General features: G+C 40.9%; 1 protein-coding gene across 4 annotated transcripts in view; it reads right to left on the bottom strand.

Moving 5' to 3' along the window:
- IARS1 (isoleucyl-tRNA synthetase 1) overlaps window positions 1-24,873 on the bottom strand; it is an 89,208-nt gene that overhangs the window by 19,789 nt on the left and 44,546 nt on the right. For all 4 annotated transcript variants that reach the window (XM_010409753.2, XM_019292063.3, XM_019292065.3 and 1 more), the window contains exons 15-24: window positions 22,965-23,091; window positions 18,077-18,150; window positions 17,560-17,754; window positions 13,410-13,496; window positions 12,660-12,743; window positions 9,199-9,346; window positions 6,336-6,456; window positions 2,508-2,599; window positions 2,091-2,168; window positions 1,582-1,703 (exon numbers count right to left, since the gene is read on the bottom strand). In XM_010409753.2, the coding sequence (XP_010408055.1) occupies window positions 1,582-1,703; window positions 2,091-2,168; window positions 2,508-2,599; window positions 6,336-6,456; window positions 9,199-9,346; window positions 12,660-12,743; window positions 13,410-13,496; window positions 17,560-17,754; window positions 18,077-18,150; window positions 22,965-23,091 (1,128 nt within the window). The remainder of the gene's footprint in view (window positions 1-1,581; window positions 1,704-2,090; window positions 2,169-2,507; window positions 2,600-6,335; window positions 6,457-9,198; window positions 9,347-12,659; window positions 12,744-13,409; window positions 13,497-17,559; window positions 17,755-18,076; window positions 18,151-22,964; window positions 23,092-24,873) is intronic.

The following is a 24,873-nucleotide window of genomic DNA, read 5'->3' on the forward strand; positions in this document are numbered from 1 at the left end:
AGATTTTGCTCCCAGAAAGCTTCATACAGGATTATGTGGCAGTATTTCAATATTACTTGCCATCACTGAACAACACTGCAGAGCCACAACATGACAGTATTTTTCACAGACTGAATGCAAATCCACAAAATTTAATGCAACCCATCTGTTCTGACACAGAGCAACCAAGCACGACCTCAGTGGGGTTTTAACACAGGTGCTGAGTCAAGCTCAGCTGTGGAAGTGGCCAAGTCCCTCAGCTTTAGCTGCACTCACCCTTCTGGTGAAGTGGTATTTTCTGTATCCAAAAACCTCTCTTACTATTAATTGACAATATTGTCCTCATGCTGAATCAGAAAACTTTCGAAGTAAATGCAAGTGATGTGCTTTGAAACTCAAACTTCAACGATAATCTGGATTTGAAAGGTGTTTTTTTATGGGACAAGGGAACAACTGATACACAGGGGATGCAGTAAATTCCACAAACTAGTAACAGACAAAAACCCAAACCAAATGCACTACAGAGGAAAGTGATGCAAGCCTCAAATACATCCCACATTTGCATGATGCAGCAGCAAGTCAGCACTAACTGCAGTGAAGAGTGACTAAGCCACTTTTAAATGCTCATGCTAAGCCCATGCCTGAACTGAGTTCCTGCAAACAGCTCCCCATCCTTCCCTTACTCCCTCCTACAGGAGCCCAAACCTATTCCTGGCAGCTCCCTGACGAGGGTGGCACTCCTTGATTACATATTCTTCACAGCACTTGCCCAGGGAGCAGAAAATCAGCACCATCATTATGTCAATCTCCAGCTCCCTGTTGCAGTAACTCTCACTATTAAAGCTCTCACAAAGACCATACACCCTCCTGGAAGGATGCAGCAGCCATAAAAAGATACACCATTAGAGAAGGTTTGAATTTTTTGACTGTAAAGCATCAAGGTCAGGTCCCCTGTCCTTGAGGGTTTTCACACTGAGCTGCAAAGCTGAAGGGAAGTTTTTTTCTCATATTTTCAGGGACCAAGAGCAGACACTGCTGCAGGAACTAACTTAATCCACTGCAATACCAGTGATCTCTCTGATCCTTTAGGGCACAGGCACCACAGCTTTGAGTCAACACAGTCTGAGGTGTAAAAAAGGATATTCCTGCCCACCGTAAGAAAATATTATGAATTTGGAACATGCATTCCTCCTAATTGCTTTCCTTCCCACCTCCGGTCCTTGAAGGTAACACAAATCCACTGCCTAAATGTGGAGAGAAAAGAAAATTCCCAGCTAAAATTGAGGGTGGAGTGTGAAGTGTACTGCAAGTGAAATGTTCTACAGCAAAGAGACTAAAATTCACCACATCTTAATCAAAATATAAACATCCTGTGCCCACAGAAAAGAACATGTTCACTAACATCCTGAAGTTTTTTCGGAGGCAGAGGAATATTTACATTATTAAAGAAGTTTGGTTTCTTGTTACGCAGTTTTAAACACAAGTGAGGGAGCACTGCTCTGTGAAATCAAACAAAAACAAGCCCTCAAACCCCAAAAATGAACAAAAATCCCCCAACAACCAACCAAACCCCCATTCTGCCACCTAAGAGCTGCCTCTTACCTGACTTGGGGGAGCATGAGGTAGTGGATGCTCTCAGTGTTCTTTTCCTGGACCGAAGCCGGATCAATGAGTGTTTTCAGATTCTGGTACATCAGCTCAGTGATAAATGGAGTATATGGTGCCTGTAATGTTGCATTCAATCACCAGCTTTCCTTTATTGCTTGTACATTATGAATCAGTAATACCATGAATTACATAAGGACAGTTCAGCAAAAACAATGCTTACACAGTGTCTGCAACTGGGATGTTATTCAAAATGCAGACTGAAATAAATAATGGAATTCATGCTACTTATTTACCTCCTTCCCAATTCTTAAATGTTATTTTTGGGAATCAGGGAAAAGATTATAACGTGTCCTTATCAATCAGATGATGCAGGCCTTCTTTTTACTACCATGGGGCAGATAAGCAAATAAAAGGGAGAGATGGAAAATGAACTGTGCTACACAAAGATGCTTTTACATTAACTGCATTGAAGTGTTATTGAGAGTGAGGTGTAATTCCCTTACCATGAGTCTGCACATGGAGAACAAGACACTGAACAAAGTTTCCAAGGCCATAATGCAGTCCTCAGTCCCATTCTCACCCTAAGTGAAGAATTCATCAAGAAAAAAAAGCAGTTTTAGGATCAGGAAGTGCACTTCAATAGGCTTCAAAAGTTCCCTATGTTAATGCAATACACTTGTTTTCCAAACCATAATCACTTTGCTCAATTCCAACCAGCAAGTCCAACAGAATTATTGGGCATTTTGGTTGGTTTTTGCCACAAAGCAGAGAGGAGAGAAAACAGTTAACTTTTGTGCCACTCTCAGGCACAAAGTGACAGCATTTAAAGCCAAGATCTTGTACGGAGCTGCCATGAATCCCATTACCAGGGACTGCCAGGACTTTGTTGCCAGAGCAGGAGCGCAGCAGCTGATCCCTACCTTGAGCCTCCTGCGGTTCATTCTGACGTACCAGTTGGTCAGAACATCCACAAACTTCACCAGCCGAGGCACCACCATGTACAGCCTGTAAGCTGCAAGGGAAAATGGTTCCTGCAGTTCAAATCTGCCCTCTGCAAGCTCCTCACTTCGAAACCACATCATCATTTGCAGTCCCGGTGTTAAACACAGCACTGGAGCAGCAGCGAGCTCCAAAAAGGGACTAAAATATTGATCCTGTTAAAACTGGATTTTGAATATGCACAGCATCATTCTCATACTCAAGACAAACACAGCCCCCCCAAATTGCTTCCTTAATCCCACACAAACTGACACTATGGGAGTCTTATGCTTTTATCTGACTGGTAAAGAGGATAGTGGATAAGAAACTATTAATGGCAGGGGATTGGGCAAATCCTCCATTTGCACATGCTGCAGATGCAGCCAAGGTGCTGAAAGCTGAACAGAAATTATTGCAGAACCAGAAAATACAATTTTCTTAATTACTGCCAACGCTTCCTCCTTTTGCTCAGCAGATTTAAAATGAGACACCTACTTCAACCAAGCCTCCCCCAATTAATTACAGTTTCACTATTTTTCTAAGTAACAGGGTAAGCTAAAATGTGAAGTAGCAGCAAGGCTGATGAGGTAAGAAATAAACAGAGCTGTATTTTCAAGTTCTGTGTAACTGAAATCATGGAAAGCTGCCAGCACCAAGGTCATCACCAGCATCACTACAAAACAGGGAAACAAATTTCAGCTGTTCCTGAGAAAAACTGGGGGGGGGCAAGGGAGGATGGACCTTACACAGGACTCAATTTTCTAAGGAACAACTTGTATTTAGCTTCTTTAAAAGCCAAGAGCTTCTTGATCTCCATTCTGAATCAGTTTCATTAATCAAGCAGCTACTGAGTAAAATGGATCTTGGCTTTAAAAGCTCCACCACACTTTTCACTGCATTTTGTAAAACAGAAGTGTTTTTAAAGGCAGAGAACTGGGATTTAAACCTACAAAGGAAATGCCCAGAAGATTCACACCATGGTGGGGAAGACATTATTTAGGGAGGAATTTGTATTCCTATAAAATCCTAGCCTTTCCTCTAGCTGTGCATTATTAACAGACCTGTTATAAACAAATTTTAAAATAATCAAAAATCCCACCCTTCAGGGATAGTGTATCTTTAACAAGAAATACAGTATTAGCCTGGAAAAATGCATTTCTCTTCTCAGTAGCTGTAACCAAATTGTGAAATCTGCTTTTTTGTGACTCAGGAAAACCCATGGATGTACATGGAGACACTACACACTTCTTTTAATTACAGTCATCACGAGAGATGATGTTTTACTAAAGTAAGTGTTTGTAGGGGGCACTTTAGTAGAAAATAAAAAGCCTAATAAGGCTTATTGATTTTTAATGCAGAATTTTAACACCCCTGAAAGACATCACGTTTCAACACATGTAACTTGTGCTATTTTCCATGAATATTGCAAATGGGGCTGGGCCTCCTCTTCTTCAGCTGCACACACTCCTGGAAGACAAAGCTCTCCCCATCCAGGACCAGCAGAGGGCTGTTCCCCCTTTCTGGAGTTTTTCCAGGCTCTCTCAAGCACCCCAGAGTTGGAGGGGGCACAGGTTCATCTCCTCCCCCTCAGCCTATTCAGGTGAGGTCAATCCCACACTGACCCCTACTCCCACACTGCTGCCTCTCCAAGTGCCAGGAGAAACTGGAGCAGAATTAACATAAGTTGGACTTAATGGAAACATTTTTCCAGAGGCAGGAGCAGTGTAAAATTCAGCTCCACTCTAAAAGACGCTGGATGAAATGGAAGAAGCAGAGCCCAGCTGCAGCATCTCCCTGGTCAGTGGGGTCTCCTCAGCACTGCCAGCTTCAAACATGTGTGTTCTTACACCCCATCACCTCCAGCTGCAGGAATTTATATTTATCGCCTTTATCGAGCATTTGACCTTATAAGTCACCATTATAATCTTCCCTTGTCTCATCCTGACATTTTTCCTACTTGAAGTGATACAAAGTAGAAAATCTTTAAAAAAAAAAAAAATCCCCAAACAGGTTTGTAAAAGAGATTAGCACCAGAGTATCATGTCACAGTACACAAATTCACTGCATCTCATTAAGATCTGCCTGACTGAACCCAGAGTTTATGCAGAAAAGTAAACTGAAAAATTCAGTTTATTAATCCCCTCCAAATGAGACTGCCACTCATTTGATGAGCACAGGATGTTATCTTCATCTGCCACAAGACAACAGCATTTCATACCAACACTGCTGCCTTGGAAGCCTTTACACTGTCATTTTCCAACAGGAACTCTTCTCCTGCTTGGAACGATCTTCTTACTTTGTAAAGATGGTCACTAACACATCCCTTTTTGTCAGCTTCATCTTCCTCTCAGAAATTCAGAGCAGAGAATTCAAGTTTCTGCTCTCATATTCACCTTCCAACAAATAATTCTGTTTAAACCATGCACTGATCCAAGATCCCAGGTTCACAAACTCACAAATGAATTTTCTGCTGTCCCTCAGAGTATTTTCCTCTTTACATGCAGCACATAAACTTGCCCAGGCTCTGCTGATTTCTGCTTGGCAACACATGAAACTCAACACAAACCACCATCAAATTTCAAGGATAACAACTTGCAGGAAGAAGCCACATTTTCATCAATTAGAGCCAGCTTTTATCATATCCCTGGGTTGGGTAGCTTGAGGATTCCTTTTTCCTTTAATGAAATGTTCTTAGATGAGTTCACATGAATTTTGCTCGTACCAAATGACCTGATTCATCTACCACAGCAGGATAAACTCACTGGACTGGTCTTGGTGACAGTGACCATCACATCAGTCAGAGGGGGGAGAGCAAGAGATGAGTGCAGGACTGTCCTGTGACCTCATGAACTCACATCTGGCATTTAGCTCTTTCCTTTTTATCTGTTATCCCACTTAACACCCTCCTTCCCAAGCCCAGGGCTTCTAAAAATTCTTCTGAGGGCAACTTAAGACCACAGGCATGAGGGGGTTATTTATTTATTCATGAACAGGAATGACAATGGCCAAAGCCACCTTCTTTCCAGTATCTGGGCTTCCAGTGCCCTCAAATGCACCAAAACCTCTTCAAATCCCACTGTGACTTTATTTGCAAGTTTATCAACTACTTCAGGGGGTTCTTGCAGCATCTCCTCTCTGCAATTAAGTGCCCTAATGTATTGTGAGCCTCACGAGGTATGGGATGATAAAAAGACAGCAAGCAGGAAGAAAAAACCTGGACAATACCTTCTTACAGCTATACCATATCCTAATACCATCTACCCTGCTGCACACACTCCCACAGTATGATTCCAAAGAAACCCTCTCCATGGAACCACACCAGGGAAAAATTTATTGCCAGGGCTCATGTACCTCTCAAAATTATTTTATTCAGCTGACTTGAGCACTGCCCATTTTATCCCTTTTTTTACAGCTTCTCCAAATTCTATTTGGCTTTCTTTTCACTGCTGTCTTTCAGTGACTATTATAATATTATTAATTGCTCCAAGCACTGCAGCAGACGTTGTTACAGCAACAAGCTCCACCACGGAGCTCACAGGATTAGCTGTGACAAAAAAAGCCTCATCACTTTTTGAAATCTCATGAACAAGCATAGCAAAATCTGACTTAACATCCATGAAAGCAGCATTCCATGGATTATGGTAGCTGGTTATAAAGATTTCCTTCCTTTTATCAAAGCCTTTCATGGAATTTGGGAATCTCTGCACGGACAGGCAAGTTCTGCAATCAAACATGAAACACCCCCAGATCCCCTGAGCAAAAATGCATACCTGCCATTTCAGCTTTGAAGAACTGGATGAGGGATTGGGTGAAAGAAAGAATCCATTTATCCATTATGTTATTGCTCTCCTTAACTGTGTTCTCATTGTAAAGGAATTCTCTTCCTTCATCCTATCATAAAAACACAAAGCACATTTCCAAGTCATCAGGGTATATAATCAAACCTCTGTATCCAATTACCTGTCAGCCACCACTGTTTTGGCATCTTCCCTGAGTTACACTGGTTTGCTACCAGCAAACATTAAATTCCAGACACAGGTAGGTAAGAGAGGGAGCTATGGAAAACCTGCCTCCCACTGCTGCCACACCACAACTTTTAACCGCCAATGAGGCCAGTGATTTGGGCCTGTTAAAGCAGATAAAAAGCAGTGCCAGTCCTCCTTTCCCTGTGTGCAGGGTGAGCCCCAGCCTCCAGACACAGGGTAGGATCCTTGAATCTACACAACTCCTTCATCCAGGAGGATCTGAGGCATTTCTAAGGAATTTACTATGCAGATGGATCCTATCTGGGGAGCAGGCCTAGAAGCAAGACCATTACTTTTTTAAGAACATGTGACCATTCCAACACATTAAAACACAGATGAACGTAGCAACCTGAAAAACCAGGTGGAATTTTTAGCATCCAACATGCACAGAGTGCATTTTTGCTGCTTTCCAGAGCGCTGATGTTTGCAGCCATCTGAGAAATGTCATCACCTTGCTGGTTCTGCAGGGCAAGCAAAACCACGTCTGTGCCTCATCTCTTTCCCACAGGTTGGAAACAGGGTTTGGTTTTTTTCCCTCAGATTTACAAACAGTACTTAACAGCTGGTTTTAAAAGCCTTTAGACTTTCTCTTCCCTCAGAGTCCAGATGAAAAAATCTGTTTGGATTATTCAACCCAGAAACTATAGATCCACTTTCACGGTACAAAGGAGAAGATTCATAGGAAAGAAATGCAGGAGAGGAGCAATCCCAGCGTGAGGTCAGCAGTCATTAACCAACTACAATTAAAGGGGGAATTACAAGAAGCATTAAATCATGATTATACCTGATCCAGGACACTGGGATTTTGCTTTCTCTCCTGCGGGAAGCAGAATACAATGGCAAAGTTGCTTAAACCTGTGCATGAAATCTAATTTAAGCTTTATCACCTCCAACAGCACATTCTTTTGCCTAATATGGTGCATAGGAAGGATTTCACTATTTAGAAAGAAAAATCCATCTGCTGAATTACCAAAACTATCTCCTTAAGCACCTGGATTTTCCACTGGGGTCTTCCATCCCCAGTTGAGCTGACATTGCAAGATTTAATGGGATCACAGCAAAAAGCTGTAAATTTCACTTTAGACAATTCAAAGGTCACACAGGATAAACAAGTGCATTTTCAGGGCAACATCTACATTTCTCTGATGAATGCTGTCCAGGGATCCTAAAAAAAGGCTTGTTAAATATTAGGATCTGGAGTTAGCAAACTTTCTTCCCCAAAGAGGTTGCTAAAACACGTAAAACCAATTGTTTAAGTCCGCTGTTTACTGTACTGACTTCTGCAGTCAGCTGCCTTTATTGATTCAAAGGGCAGCTCTCCACAGTGGCCAGGCTGCCACTGCAATTGCACATGTAGTACAAGGTTTGGACTTCTCATTTAGCTCCCACTCTCCCATAAAAGTCTGCACTAACCTGCTGTCATTCATTTCAGCTGAAAAATTAAAATTGGTTTCAATAGAAACTATACAATATACACATCAAATCTTTAATTTTAATGAAAAATTACTGTAAGAAAGAAATTTTAATCCTGCTTTCACGCTTAAAGTGTAGAAACTCCTGTCACTCATCCAGCATTTTCAGTAGACTTCAAATGTAATCTACAAGTCTAAAGCATTATTGCTTTTGTGATTTGCCTTTCTTTCCATTCCATTTCTGAATCTTTTTTCTAAGTTGCATTTAAATGTAACTTTAAAAAAAATTACTGTCATGTTACAGAAGACAATCTTCTTGCTGTGGTTAATGTATTCAGGACTGAGTATTCCCAAGTTAAGCATTTTAATGCAGATTCATAATTAAAGTTCCAGTAAATCAGTTAGCTCAAGAAACTGTCACAGCAGCCACTACTGAAAATAACTTTCCTGACTGATCTGCAGTTCTGCTCATGTTCAAGCTGGGTGGTGCTTAGCACTGCTCTCAGTGCAGAGGAATGTGCAGCCCAAGTGACAGATCCTCCCGGACAGATCCTCCTGGGCTGGAGCTGTGCTGGCCACACCACACAGAGGAACAGCAAAGACAAAGCAGCAGCACTAAGGCAGGATCAGTGGGACCTGCTGCCTCCAGCTGCTCTGGAAACACCGATAGGAAAATCCACCCAGGCTTAGCAGGGACATCTCAGAGGGATCCCCTCCAGCACACGTGGCTTTAACTGGTGTTCCCAGGGGGTGATGAGCAGCAGGTAATTGCTCAGTGTGTCCTGACCCCACAAACACCAGGTCTGGACCTCCAATTTCACAAGTCTGAATGCAGCAGCATCCCACTGATGTGAAATAAAAGGGACTCAAGAGCACCCTAATCTGAGAAAGGAGAGCTGTCACGTCTTGGCAGTCCTCCACCTTCCTCTCCTCCTTTCCATTTAATAAGCTTGGACAAGAAGAGAAAGATGCAGGTGATTACAGCTTCATAAATCATGGTAGAAACAGCAAATAACAAATTAAGAGCAAGCATAATATACAACCTGATCTAACTTAGAACAAGGAGGTAAAGATCAGATGACCACCAGAGTCCAGACCTCCCTCCCATCCCAATCTCAGTTTCCCTACAATGTTGACTCCCTTTAACCCTGCAGAAGCAGAAAATCCCTTGCACTCAGCCCCCCCAAGATCTGTACCTTGTGCTGCAGGATCTGCACGTTCTGCACCAGGAAGCGATAGGCATTGTACCAGGGCAGGAACACATCCTTCAGGATATCCCTCACTCCCTCCTCCTTAAACCTCAGGTTTTCTGCTCTTACCACGGGAGAATTGATCAGGTACAACCTGCAAAATAAGATCACAGCACTTCAAAGCTTAAAACTGCACATACTGATAGAGTTTCACACTAAAAGCCCCAAAGATGACTGTATTGTAGGCATGTAACAAACTGAGCATAAAGCCATTTACTAGTTACTGCTACAGGAGTTTTTCTAAGATGCTGCATACAGAATTTGTATTTAAACTTTTGGTTTTTACTCTAGAAGTTAACTGAAGTGCTAAAACATGCTCAGATGCCATCACAGTATCAAACAAGCAGAGATTGCAAGGAATTAGCATTCATCTTTAGGATGACACCTATTGTTTTGGCAATATTTTGAATTCCTTAACCCCAACTCAGACTCTTTCTACTCAATCTAGTTCATTTCTTCAGTTATGAAAAGCTTTGACAGAACTAAGGAGAAAAACAAAACAGGCAAACCCAGAGAAAAGAGCAGAAATTAACATTTTCAAGAAAGACAGCCCCAAAAGGGGACAAAGGATTGCAGGACCTCCTACAGCACAAATGTCCCTCAGCTCCAGAGACAGCTCTGAGGGGATAAAGCAGAGGATCCAGGTGACACCAGCTACTTACACAAGGGACAGAAATGTCCCTCAGCTTCTTTGCTGTCTCTGAGTTCACAAAAAATCATCTTTATACTTCATCCCACCTTCTTCCCCAAATAAACATTCTGTCTTTAGAAATAAACTGGAATCTATCAAGTTAACTCAAAGAGAAACAAGGCCTTACTCAGCTATCAAAAAAACTTGAATCTAAACTTGATTTAGAACACTTCATTTAATTTTCCAAATAAGAAAACCAAACCAAACATTTTTTCATTTTAAAGACTGTGGCATTTTTCAATCTAAATTTATTAACCCATTTTCTCACATTTTTGAACTTTTAAAATCATGATTCTAAACTAACATAACTTTACAGGCACTTCCTTTAGGAGGCTTTAAAATCTTAATGGGGTTTGACACAGCACATCCAAGAATACCAGACCATAAATTCTTCAGGAGAGAGGGCTTCTTGCATTAAAACTAATAGATAAAAATAGAGCTGCCAGAATAAACAGACAGTAATGCAGCACAGAAATGGCCTTTTCAGTACTGAATTAAAAAAAAAAAAAGAAAAATAAACAATTTTTAAACACATATTCTTAGAATGGCTTGGGTGGGAATGGACCCTGAAGATCACCCAAGTGAATTTGTACCTGAATTCCAATTATAAATTTACAGAAGTACAGAAGAATTCATGGCAATGAACTAGGAAGTCCTTAAATGAAACTAGAATTTAGGTCTATCCTTAAGCCACACCTTCCTTCTATCACAGTTATTTATGTGCCACAGTTTGGTGGTGCAGTGGTATTTTTGGTTTGTTGCATTTTTTGTTTGTTTTAATAAAGCAGCCCTCCACTGCCATATGTCAATGTTAAAAGAAGAGCAATTTCCTCAATTACTCCAATGCAAAGACACATTTATTCTATGGAAAGAGAGATAAGGCACACAACAAAACAAGAGTTCCATCAGTTTAGTTACAGCCATTCAGTTACCCACTGGGCAGAAAATAAAACCTGCCTCAAATCAAGGCAGTGTTAAAAGTTTGCTAACAATGTATGAGAAAAAAATAATCTCCTCTTCACCCCTCTGAACCAGCAGATTGCTGCATTATTTCTTCTGCATGTTAAGACCAGTTTGAGAGGAGGATGTAACTCCCCACTTCTAACAGCAATCCTTACCCCAGGACAGAGGAAAGCAAAGGCCTGGAAGTACCATGACCAGCAAATTCCTTCTGACATAGCTCAGCTTGGACAGGTCTCCAGCCCAGGTCTCAGCAATACTGAAATGGAACTGGTTTGGCTCTTCTTACAGATTTTGCTCAGGATTCAAATTTCATTAAGTCTGAAGTTGGGTTGTTAAATTTACTGTGCTGCTATTCTGCTGTTTGCCCTTTCTACTCAATTCCATATTCATTTCACCAACTTATAGCTGTATTTTCCGCTGATCTATTTATCAAGCTACTGCTGAAAATACTTCAAAGCTGGAGTTAAAATATACATATATATTTGTGTACTGCAAAAGCTAAAGTAACTCTGCAGGGAAACAGTGCCAAGGAAAAAACCTCAGTTGTAGCTTTTGCTATTAACAGGGAACATCAAGCGCCTCAGAAAAAGCAGAGAACTGAATTGCAGAGCTCCTTCCAGAAATGAGCCCAGGCTGCAATGCTTTTTACTCTCTGTGTGGGTGTAGGTATAAATAAATGTGACATTAAAGAATGAGTACACTGGAAGAAAAATGAATTAGCTTCTTAGAAATTAAAAAAAAAAAAGACATGAATAATGGAAGTGTAACTTCTGGTGTTTGAGATTTTTTTGGTTTGTTTATAAAAAAGGGAGGGGTCTTTTTTCAACAGAAACATCACCTGTGATTTAAAAATCTCCAGTATGAGTAACTCCAACCCTTTTCACTCATATTATACAGCCACCTGTATACACTGCTACCCTGCTAACACACCTTGTTTATTTGTAAAGAGCAACCTTGATTAAACTTAAGAACTCTACCCAACATGTACTAGATCCTTTAAATGCTAAAGCTTGAAACAATTAGGAACTTCACATTGATTTTTTTTTTTTAATTATCTAGAAGCAACAACCATCTTCCCCAAACAAACATTCAGCTTTCATTCAGCCCATCAGTTCTGGGTGTAGCTGTAACACACAATGTGTCGTAGTTGAAGGTTTTCTTATATACACAAGAATTACAGGGCTCTAGAGAAATGCCCAAGCACTGCATTCCTGCAGTTATTAAAATGTGTTTATTGTACCTTTACCTCAAGGTACCAGTTGATGCATGTAGTCAGTGCACCAAGGCAGGGCACCAAGTGACTGTGTAATTACTTTATATGTTCTTGTAATTTTAATGAACCACTTGAACTGTGTTTAATCTCTGTTTGACCAGGACAATTTACCTACACACACTAGGCTGCTCCACTTCTGCTCTTCTGGTGCTGCTACTACTACTAGGTGCAAATTACATACTTAGATCAACAAAAACAAAGCACTTTCTCTCTACAAAATGTATAGTGCAAACAGCAAACAAAAGTTTTGTGCATTATGCAGAGACCCTTCTCTAAGACAAGAATTTAACAGTCACCTTGTAGTACTGTTATCAAATATTTTATTTACACTACTCGGCTGTCACTGCGGTCTAGAAGCTTCTAAAATTAACTTTCTTCCTGCTGCTAATTGTCAAACCCCCACAAGCAGCCTCTTGGTATGGATCTGCCATGAGCAGGGAGCCAACACATCCCAGTGACCATCCACCAAAGGAATCCCACCTGAGTGCATCAGCTCCGTAACTGTTTATAATGTGCATCGGATCAGGGTAATTCTTCTTCCTTTTGCTCATTTTTTGGCCATCACTAGAAAATATCAGAACATAGGTATCAATTCCCAGAACTCTTGTAAAACATGGATAAAGAAAAAAGGCCCTTCAAATCCAGCTCAATTTTTCTCTCCTAGTATGTTCCTGGTGGCACAGACATAATTATATGTATCTATATATTGGCACATCGTTTCTGTAGGGTTGTTGAGCCCACAGAATAAACTGAAAAAAACCAAAACCCAACCCAAGAGGCTCCCAAGTTTCAAATCTAAGCAGGAAATCTGTCCTTCCTACCAAAGCTGAGGGAACAGGCACTTGTTTTGAATCAATCCCTCCAGCCCACTGGCAAAGCTTCATCCGAAAATAAAGGGAAACAAATATAATTAACTTAAAATTACATCTAAAGCTACATTTATCATCCCTTTTGCTCTGCATAATAGGTGTAATTTCTTTCCTATTCTTGTTGTTCATTTTCTCTCTCAAGGCAGGACTAATCCTGCTGGAAAGAACCCAGTGCAGCAGGCAGCTGGGATGTGTGAGCCTCTCACTCTCAGGTGTCTCTTATCTCCTGCAGCACTGATATCACCCTGGCAAGTCTTAACAGCTCCAAAGTCCATTTCACATTCCATTTACAACTTGCAGGACTTATCTGAAACATTCTTTGACTAAAAACCTGCTCAGGAAGGAGCTGATTGACACCAACCTGGCAAGGACGAGGCCATTCACAATGACATTCTTGAAAGCAGGCCTCCCAAAAAGAGCAGTGGACAGCACCAGCAAAGTGTAGAACCTGAAACAAGAGACAACATAAACGTGACTTTATAAATACACCAAGCTAAAGCCTGCATGTCTTCATTAAAAAATTAATGTTTCATTATGGTGCTTTCCCCCAGCAAAGATAAATTTTAAGTCTGGGGAACACTTATGTGGCAAAAAGTCAGAAGAGGAGCTTATTGAAAGTAGATCTTCCTATTTGTAGCATTATCAGGCTGTTTGCTCAGCTGGGATCTACTAGTCTAGGAAGGCAGAAAAATTCTAACAGGAAGCATTAGGAAGATCATGAGGAAGAAAATTGCAGCATTTTTCCTCCTTAGTACAAAAAAGGGAATTCTGCCCCTGAACAAGTTTCCTACTTGCTCACTGCAAACCCGTGAGCAGGGGATAGGTCAGGACCAAACATGGCACACAGGACCAGCACACTTGGGTGTGTTAATTGTGTATTCTTCAGCCTGACAGGCAATGGAACACAGTATAAAAGTATAAAAGCAAGTTATCAAAAAGGGGAGGAGCCTCCTTCCAGTCCAGCCAAAGGTTTGATCAGGAGGTTGTGGGTACCTGCTTAAATCAGCCACACTAGGAAACAAGAGAATGTTCCCACAACAAAGGGCAGCAGCAGTTTCCCTCCCCATTCTATTTGATGTGTTACAACCACTCTATAAACTGAGACACTTTGGAAATCAGTGCTGGAGCAAGCACAGGCACCTGTTGTTCACAAGGCTAATACATGATTGTATCTGGGAAATTAAGTGGAAGTGCAGGATGATGTGATAATTTCACACTCAGGAGCCAAAGCCATCACCAAAGGAGGGATGTGTGAGCTGCTGGAACTGCACTGTTGGTAATTACTTTTAAGAAGGTAACTGGAGGGTGGCCACAGCTCTCCTGGTTCAAAGCAGGCATCACACTGACAACTACTTAGCAACCTTCAAAGAGAAGGTGATCATAAAAAAGCTGTAACAAGGCACAGGAGGTTGGTTATGTCTCAGAACTACATACTTGCATGAAGATTTAGTGGAGAAACACTCCAGTGGGGGAAAGAAAAAAAAAAAAATCCATCTGTATGTTCCAAAGTTGTTTTTATCAAAAAGCAGCCTATAATTGCAAAAGCATTATTCTGACACTTGAGGGTCCTCTGCAGAGGTTGCTGCGTGCATTTATTCAGTGACTTCCATGACAACTCTGATGCTTATCTCAGACAGGCCCTTAACTCTCAAAATCACCTCAACTCACACTGTAGGATACAAATTCTCTTTATTAAACTACAGTCTAATTTCATGAATTTTAACCAATACTCCTCCACCTGCGCACAAACTTTTGCACTCAAAATCCCTGTTTTGATCTTTAACATCCTTAAGAAAACCCCTAAACACAAATATCTGAGTATTTACTCAGATGAGTGACACCTCAAGCCTACAGGGCTGGTAGTTCATTACAAACACAGCAGTTCTTCCTTAGTACTTACTAAAAAGTTGACAAACTCCCAGGACTTTCTGCAAACTGGTCACAAATTCTCATACTAGAGGACCCAAATTTGCAGGTAAAAAGCACAAAGCAGAACCAACTAGGAGAGATTTCAGTATTCTTCAGGCAATATTGAAAAATGTTTCCTAATTCCCTGTATTATGAAAATTGTACAGGCAGACTGTGGGCACTGAAAAAATGCATCCAAGGATACATCACAGATTTTATGTTCAAATTGTCAAACCCAAAGAGCCTCAGCATGAGGTGCCTTAGCTGATGACAGCTACAAGACTGTCTCCGAGAACCTGTGATCCACATATTCTGACGGAACTCTTCTGATTCTTCCTCAGGTTGTGCTTTTAAAACTCACCTCATTCGCTCTGAATATTTTAAAGGAATGTCTTTCTGCACCTTATTTTAGAAATATCTTGTCCACAGACACACTTGGTTCCTGGAAACTTCCTCAATTTCTCTGCTGCTTTACCTTCTGTTCACCAAATCTCAGTCTGTTTCTAGGTATGTCCTTGCAGATAAACAGCTGGCAGTCAAACAACAGTAAAAAAGCCATGACAGGGACAGAAGTTTACTCCTTTGCTCTACTTTCCACTTAGGAGAAAACAGGGAGGGAAATCTTTTCTCCCTTTTTTCTTGAACAGCTGTGGGTAAATTCATGATCCTGTGGTTCATACCAAAACCCTCCAGCTGTGAATTCCCTGTGGGCCACCACATTCTGACCACGACCATAAATCTTGCTGCATTTCCCTCTACAGAGACAGAGCCTTTCCTACCACTCTGCCTGGACTGCCAGTCTTGCAACCCAGCTACTCTAAGGTTTTGTCCTGTGGCTTTAACAAATATAATTCAGCTGGTTCTCTCTCCATGCAGAAAGTCATCAAAAATACCTCTTTCCTGGACAATCACTTTTGTTACATTAATTTTCCCCTTTTCTCTCTTGATTTTTTCTCCTCCGTGGAGTGAACCAGAAGCCACCAGACCTCCACCTTGTGAGCCTTTCCCCACCTCCCAGTCCTCACTTCACAGCAGCTGCAGTCTCTGACCTGACACAAAACCAATCCCCATTCTCAATCTTCACACTTCATACAGATGTGCCAAATACAAATCACATCCTGTGCTCTCAACACTTCAGAACTCACCTGCTTGTTGTTCTCTTAGACCTCACACCTTAATTCCTTCTGTCTCTCACAAATCAGAAGTGCTCTACTCCAAATCACACAACACTTGCTGCTAGCAAAGCCCTGGCTCATTAACAGCCAGGAGCACCTGGGAAAGGTGGGAGCAGCAGGAATTGAGGCAGCTGTTTTGATTTCCCACCACAGACAGGTGAAACACACCTGGCTCTGGGTAAGACTCCCAGAAACTCTTATAGTGATGTTAAGAGCAAAAAGGAATCTACCCCAGACTGCAAAAGGGAAGTCTCCTCTTGCACCCTGACTAGGGCACACAAGTCTGAGGGCTCACACCAAATGTCTTTATCCTGAGTTCTTCCATTAAAAAAGAAGAAAAAAGCACTATTTTCTAATTTTTTTCCAGATATTAAAGAGGAAAAATTAAGTTTTTATCCTCCTTTTGCTACCCAACAGTATCTGATTGTATACTGAGGTAGTAGCTAATTTTTTGCAACACAATTAAGGGGTTGAAAAGTGAAGACATTTCACTGCAATCATAAATTTAGTTGTATTTGGCATCCTGCCTGCTCTGGTTTCTTGGTTTGTTGGGGGAGTAGAGGAGTGGGCAAAGGGAAGTGCCAGCTGTATTCCAGAGGAATTCATTTAGCTCTAATACCTCAAGTTACTGGATGGAAAAGTTCTGCTTGGACACAGTGAAACTCACTAATCCAGAAAACACAAGAATTCATCTTAATCTGTCCATTTTCGCAGTCAACCTCAAACTTCAAACATGGACTAAATACTCTGCAATGCTAAAACTACAACTGTATGTAGGCATACAAGTATGTATGAGAACATTAACCACAGAAAATCAGAGAAAAATTTTCACCAATGATGGAAAAGTAATTATCCAGAGTGAAAGAAGCAGATGAAGTTTACAGCTAAGAAATGTGAAAATTTTTTTTGTAAGCTGTAAATTGTTAACAACATAATGTCTGACTTAATTTTTTTCTGCACTCCTATAAACCCAAAATTCAGATTTAGTCTTGGGATAAAAATTTCCAGGCTATGCATTGGCTTGAAATGTTCAAAACACTGCCTTCCATTTCAGCTGACTCAGTTGCAGCTCTGTCTCTAGAAGGTAACTCCAGTTCTGTGATAATTCAGCTGATTTTTCCGTACCAGGCCAAAGATGTGCCCTGTTACCTAATGATGTTTTCCACAAGAGCTGGGAAGATTTCTTGCTAACACTGTATTCCTACAACAACTTTTTTGTCACCAAGCTTTAGGCTACCTCATGTTTTAGTTTAAAAAACTAATTATACACTTACCTGCATAGCATTAAAGATATAAAAGTACTGAAATAAATGCATTAACTATTATAAAACGCTGTTAAATAAATATATCAATTATGAAAGTATATTTAAGCATTGAAATGTTAGACACAAGGCAATAACCTCACATAACAAAGTGGCAGAAAATTACCATCCTCGTGTCTGGTCGATGCCCTCAGCGATGAAGTCAGCAGGGAAAGCATCCTCGAGCTCCCTCTTGTTCTCAAAGGGGTAGTGCACCTGGGCATAGGGCATGCTGCCACTCTCAAACCAGCAGTCAAACACCTCGGGCACGCGGCGCAGGGAGCCCTTCCCACAGCGCGACGGGATGCTCAGCTGGTCAACGCTGTGGGGACAAAACCACCCAGGAACCCCACACAAAACCAACAGTTAGGAGAGGTTCATGTTATGCTGGTAGATTAGGATGACAGCAGTTTTGGCTTTTGTTTTAATGACTCTTCAAAAAGCTCAGCATTTCCTTTGCGCAATCTCTGTAATTTTTATATTAACAGTGTTCAAGACAGAAAAAAAATGGAATTTATGTGTCTTAATCACAAGTCCTGTTACAACTTTTTTATTTTCTCTAAATCTGTTTGGGAAAAAAACCCAATTTTTTTTTTATGTCTGCTCATCTATTTCTAATACCCAGTGAAGGGTCTCTGACCCACCTTTCTCGATGGAGATCTGTGACTTTCACTCCACACAGCTCTTCCAGTTCTGCCACTGAACCAACACAAACCACCTGTTTAAGAAATTCAGGAAATTTAGCCAGTTATTTGCACACAGTAGCAATTTTTTTTCTAACATCAGACAGAAGACCTATAGGTCAGTCAGAATCTCCAGTAGTAGCTGACAGAGCTGAAAAAACAATAAAAATTTTGTGCAAGGATCTCCTTCCTAAATCTAACACAGCACTAAATGATGTTAGAGACCACTGCTCTGATTTAATACAACTCATGTTACAAGAACTGGAGACTTGGAAGCAGCAGAATCTTGGCAGGTTACCAAAAAATGTGGGATTTTGGGGGCAGGGGGGCTTCTTCAAACAAGCCACAACCAACAACCCCTGAAAATTCAATGACTGACTTTTATACAAATAGGAGTTTCAGATCCCAGGCTCCTCCCCTAAAGTAAGCAGCTCATTATCCATAAGTGTTCCATCCCAGGTACATTAAATTGTACATATTAAAGGCTTTTTATTTAAAGTGAAGAAAGTGTCACAGCTACCAAAGAGGTTGCTAAGAAAGAATTTTCTTGGTTTTGTTGCATCAAACTCTTAAGAAAAATGCAAATTTCCACACCAGACTTGCACTGACATCATGAAACAATGATTCTGAAAAACTCCATGAGAGAAGCAGAAAAGCAAAGCTTTCTTTGCTTTAGTTTTTAGTCAAGTTGAGCCCTCCCACAGCCCTGTGGCCTCTCTCATCTGCCAGGACTCACGAGCCACAAGCTGCAGTACAGGCCTGGATTTTGGAGATGCTGTCCCACATGCCATCAGCCCCATTTAGAAGTGCCATGGAAAAACCCCAGGGTTTGACAGATCTGACAGGGAAGGAGTTAAATGTAGCACCATAATGAAGCTGTAAATAGGCCAGACATTTTTCATATGAAGTAACTTTCTAAGTTGCTCTCAAGATACAAAAAATCAGAGCAGTGCTCAATTCCTATAGCTAGTCTTAAACATATGCATATGTATACACATGGAAATTGTGACTAACTAAAAGGTTTTGGTGCATTTAACTCCAAAAAACTGTCATGAATTACAGAGAAGACAGAAACTCAGTATGATTTGGGTTTTAAGACATGATTTTCCCAGTCTGATTCAAGTGCTGATCTGCACTACTAATCACCATCTTCTACTGTTAAAGTACTTTGGAAATGCAAATTTTCATTACTTATCTGTCTTTTTTTCTGAAAGGAAGTGAGGCAGGACAATGATTCCACCAGCCAGGTACAACAGCCTGCAGAATGCACACAAACTACACTGGGAGATTGATCCCAGGTAAAAATACATCTTCATCAACAAACTATTTTTAACTGAGATCTATTCTTCATTCGTGTGGCCCCATAAGCAAACACACAGGCTCAAGTGAGCAGCAGCAGGTGCTTAGTTCAGCACTGCTGGAGGAAGAAAAGGTATTAATAGAGAAATGGGTAAAAAATGCCCTTGGATACACCAATTACTTTACCTTCACTAACCTTTATATCTGAATACACTTTGACACTAAGCTCTGGGAGAAAAGCTGCTCATTACTTGGTGCTTTTTGAACAAGTACTTCAATGCTGAAGTAAAATCCTGAATATTGATGCAGAACTGCACCCAGAAATCACTCACGGAAGAAATAAACCAAAGTTCACATGAAAAATCCACCAACCCTCAGAGGAACACGGATCTCCCCCCACTGAATAAGACTGCCTCTATCCAAGGCAGAAGGAAGGAGCCCCTCGGTCCCAAGGGGAGCTCATTAGATACTGAAAGGCAAGGGGAGAATGCAGCAAACAGATGCTAATCAAATTCCATCCCTCATTAGGCCGCACCCACTCGTTTCTGCAAGGAACACACAGGCTTGTGCTCTCCAATTAAAGCTTCTGCTCTGGAGCATCCCTTCGGGAGCCATGGCTGCTCTCACAGCCTGGGCCCTCTCCCTACCAGGCATTAGCTCCTCTTCCATGTTATGGTTCACATCAGCTACAAAACCAGCTCTACCAACACTGCACAGCAGCAAAGACTGCAACAAACAGACGGGGACTGGGGGCTGCTCAACCCTGTTTCAGCACCTCCAAGACCCAACATGAAACCAGAGGTCAAAGTTAACCCCTGCTAACAAAATGAACATTAGATCCAGGATTAACCACATCAGTAGAAAGAGAAAGCCACCCCCAGCAGCATTTGTGGAACTCGATGTTCCTGTGGCAGAGCCCTGCAGTCCCTCCTAAATAAAAATGCTTGTTTTTGTGGGTTTGCCATTTCAGCTCTGTTCAGTACCTCAACTGAGGAGTAATGAGTGCCCACAGAAAGGAAGAAGCCTGCATAGTGTGTCAGAAAGACATTCTGGGATTTCCAGAAAGCATCTCATGAATATTAAATAGAGAAGAAATGACTGCAACAGTCGGCCAGAAGTGGCCTAATGCAGCCTCAAAGCAGCCCAAAAATGCACCTGGAGAGAGGTTCCCTCACCCTCAGGAGAGCAGAGCCAGAGCCCTCTCACTCTGCTGGGCAAGACTGAGGGCAGCCAGCCTAGGGCAGGGTTACCATGAGTGACAGGCCAGGAAACAATCAGAGAACTTCCACAACATCACTGAAGAGTGAACTCTGTAATTTGTATGCAAGTCCTATAAAATGAGCCCACGTCTGCTTTACCAACTTGGGTGTTATATCAAAAATTTTATTATCTAATCCAAATGAGATGTGTTCCTCCACTGAGGAAATCATTGGAATTTGAAAGCTTAAAATGATAAACTGTCTGCAAAAATATGGCAATAAACACAAGCTTCAAAACTTAACTTCCATTATGTGTCTCTACCTGATAATTATGCTAAAAGAAAACTAAAATAAAACTCTGCGAAACCAGTTATTGATTTGTAATAAAATTCACTTTAATACCAATTAATTCACCTTGCTGTATATTAAATAAGGAATTGCTATTACTTCTCCAGGTTTTAATATGCAAAGCATAATCGTGTGCAACAAAGTGTTCTTCTGAGAGCAAGACATGAAGAGGCTGCTCTGCAATCCCACACGGCACCAGGCTGCAGTAGAACTGGGAATTCTGAGGGAATATCATTACTGGGAGAGCAGATGTCACCTAAGCTTTAAGTTCCACATCAGTTCCAGTGGTATTTGTTTTTCAAGCTGTATCTCACAAGCATAAAAAGAGAGTGAATATTCAAAAAAAAAAAAAAAAAAGAAACCTAACTTGAAATTTAGCTTGGTTCAGAAGCTGTACTCAGCTGTTAAAGCACAATATTCAGACTGGAACAAACAGAAATGTGTAACATCTATGGATAGAAATAATAGACCTGTTGGTATTTCCATCGTTATTCAGAACACCGAGCCCTGAGGAGTATTTGCAGCTCTTTTCAAAGGAAAGGTCAATCTTCCAAGTTAGACATCATTTTGTTATTAAAAACTAACAAATCAAACCTAGAAAAGCAAAAAAAATCTGTACACACAGGAATACGGATATGGGGAGACTGGACAGAAAATGCAATATTATTAGAGGCAGGAAGTGGAAGTAATGAAACCTTTACACAATCCTTTTCAGCTGTAGAATGAAATACCCAGGCACAAAACTGAAAGCCTTTTTATTACCTAAAAAAAAAATTGTTATATCAAAAAAGGGGCTTAGAAATGTTGGATGAATGTGAAAAAAGTGTGTATATATAAATTGTCAGTCTTCAAACTAAACTCTAACTGTTATATGAGAGACAGAAGCACTTGGTTTGTCAGTAATTTACAAACACACTCTCAGCATAAATAGAATCCAATGCCAAGGCTTTCTTAGATACTTAAATCCTAATTGCAGGAGTATCTCCCTCCCTCTATCTCCCAAGATTCCCAGTGAAAAGGAAATAAAAAATGCTTTATGGTGCACATCTAAGCAATAGCAAGTTTAAGATCATAAAATACTTCTCTAGCAGATGTTTTCCTACTCCAGGTCTTTCAGGTCTAAAATGAAGATTAAAACTTTTTCAAATCAAGACAGATAAAAATAAAGGTTTGGGATGCTGCCACCAGTATTTACCTTCCATGGACATCCTGACCCTGATTACCATTTTCTACCTCCAGCATGAGGAAGGCTTATCACATGTGTCTAATGGAACTAACCCAACGCAAATAATAAATAGAAATAACAAGGAAAACAACACACAAAAAACCCCTAACCCATTTTGCCTTCAGAAAGAGCTTTAAAACCATCAAAATTGTGTGTGCACTCATGCCCTCTGCATCGTGCTACCAATGCAGGGTACCTTACAACTTGACAAAGCTCATTTCTAGCACTCCCATTATGCATTTTCATCATTCCACTAGATTCATATTTTTACAGTCTGCTACACTCACATTTGTGGCACTACAAATATGTATCTTCACTGTTCTGCTGTGGTGGACTTGCTTTTATGCCTTCAGCAACTCATTTGGCTTGAAGTAACCAACCACCAGAATTTCAAAAGGAGACTTAAAGGAGTTACCAAAAAAAAAAAAAAAAAAAAAATCCCCTCCTTGCCATTGTCTCACTGCATTTATTATTTTCTTTAGATTTGCCATCACTTCAAACTCTTCTGGGAAAGGCAAGATTAATTTTAATGTAAAAACCAAGAAAATTTGCCTGCAGTTCTCAAGCAAAGGCAAAGCAAACCTGTACAGGCACACAAACACACCCATCAATATGCACAGATCTGTCACCTATTATACACATACAGATGGGTTATACAGATACGCTGCTAAAACCCGTTAACAGAACTTCAGACTGCAGCAGCCAAAGATACACCAAAATAAGCAAACAAGTACAGAAAGACTTTTTTGGCAATGGGACCTTTCATTTCCTCACTCACCTCTTCCAAATCCTCGCTGACCCACAGAGGGATGGGGGTCCCCCAGTAGCGGTTCCGAGAGATGGCCCAGTCCCGGGCATCCTTCAGCCAGTTCCCAAAGCGCTTCTCCCTCACGAAATCTGGAACCCTGTGCCAAAAATAACAAAAGGATTAATATGGCACTATGCTCCACTTAAAAGAAAGCTGGTAAGAATTGGTTACATATTCGATTTCATCCATCAAAAAAGTTCACTTCAGCATTGATATGACTTAAAGCAGTGTTACAGCACTGGCTGCTGCAAGGCCTGTGGAGGTGCTGCCAAAAAACACAACAGTGCCTTCTTCTGATCCCCAGTAAGCTACAGAAGTGAACAACACCATGCTTATTTTACTATAAAGTAACTCAGGAAAACATGTGCAACATAAAATAGATTCATTAGGGCTGAAACAATGGCCAAAAGTCCTCAGGACAGTCCAACAGTGGAGGATTATGGCTAAGGGTGATCACAACACAACTATTTAAATTACATATAGAAAACAGAACAGCCACTGATTTTGGTGTTGAATGATATTCCCAAGAGTGAAAAGCCTGGAGCAATAACGTGAAAAGGCACTTTGGATTATGTGTGGGCATCCAGGTACATGCACATTACTCAGGTTGATAGATCATACAAAAAATCCTTTCCAAGCTGTTGATCATCTCACTTTGAATTACCCAGTTAAGAAACAAAACATGCCCCCCAACCACAGAACCCTATCAATGCTTGCTAAAACCTCATTTTGAGCACTAATGGGCACTGAGGGATGTTAAAGACAAGTTTTCATTGTGTGGAAGTGTCTTAGAGCTCAAAGGTTAACGCCAGAACCCCATGCCCTGCAAGGTTCCTGGTTGTGCTAAGTGGCCTGGTGGTTTGATTAGAACCATTAGTTTTTTCTCAGGATGTAAACAATTAACTATTTATCCAATGATTATGTGCAGATGAAGAAAAGCAATGGGTTTTATGGTCAACAATATGCTCCCTTCTTGCCTAAAGGTGCATTTAAAAAGACCAAACTCAAATGAAACTCACAGAAAGAGCAACCTCAAGACACTGTCAGAAACACAGAAGCTGTGAATGAGCAGCACACAACAATAAAGGAGCTCTGGAACAGTTACTGAGCAAACCATGGCAAGTTTTGCTGGGTTTGTTTTTCCAGTCTAACTAAAAAGGCCCTTCCCAAAGTCTGAGCTGGATTAGGAGAGCCACAGTTTCTAAAGGGGGAGCAGCCAAGCTACAAAGCACAGAGGGTCTCTTCCATCTTTCTGTCTGAAGCTCTTGGTCCTCTTGTCAAGTATTTCTTTTTGAAGATTTTTAATCACAGATCAGTCCCAAGAGTAACAAAGATGAAAGGTTCCTTTACAGGAAAAATTAAAAGAATGGATTCACATGACACATTGAGGTAGGATTTGGCCCAGCAGCAGGAGGTTTATGAAATAAGTGTGAACAAAAAAAAAAGCAAACTATTGATGAAAAGAAAAGCTACTGGCTTTTAAAAGTTTTACCCATGATGAAGCCATGTGGAGATCTAAAGGCTTCGTGATGCCAATGTTGTCTCAAGTGGATAAAAACTACCCTTAAAAGCCTCACCAAATATCAGCCTGAAGTTCCACAGCTTCCCTCGCTATTTCTGGAGTTACTTTCAGCTGCAAAGTTGTCTCTCCTGTAACACTTCTTGAACAAAAATCTAATATAAAAAAATTTTAAACAAACTCAGTGACTCATGTTTCACATGACATCTGTAGCCCTGCTTTGAAATTTAGAAATGTATACAGGCTTTCCCGATTTGGTTCAGCGTGGGACTCGTTACTATTAACTTTCTGTGGTGACCTTAGGAGACCCTCTCTCCAAACACAAGTGGAAACTGTACAAAGTTCATTAGCATTTGCCCA

The sequence above is a fragment of the Corvus cornix genome, chromosome 12, assembly GCF_000738735.6.
Source record: "Corvus cornix cornix isolate S_Up_H32 chromosome 12, ASM73873v5, whole genome shotgun sequence".
Taxonomy (NCBI): domain Eukaryota; kingdom Metazoa; phylum Chordata; class Aves; order Passeriformes; family Corvidae; genus Corvus; species Corvus cornix.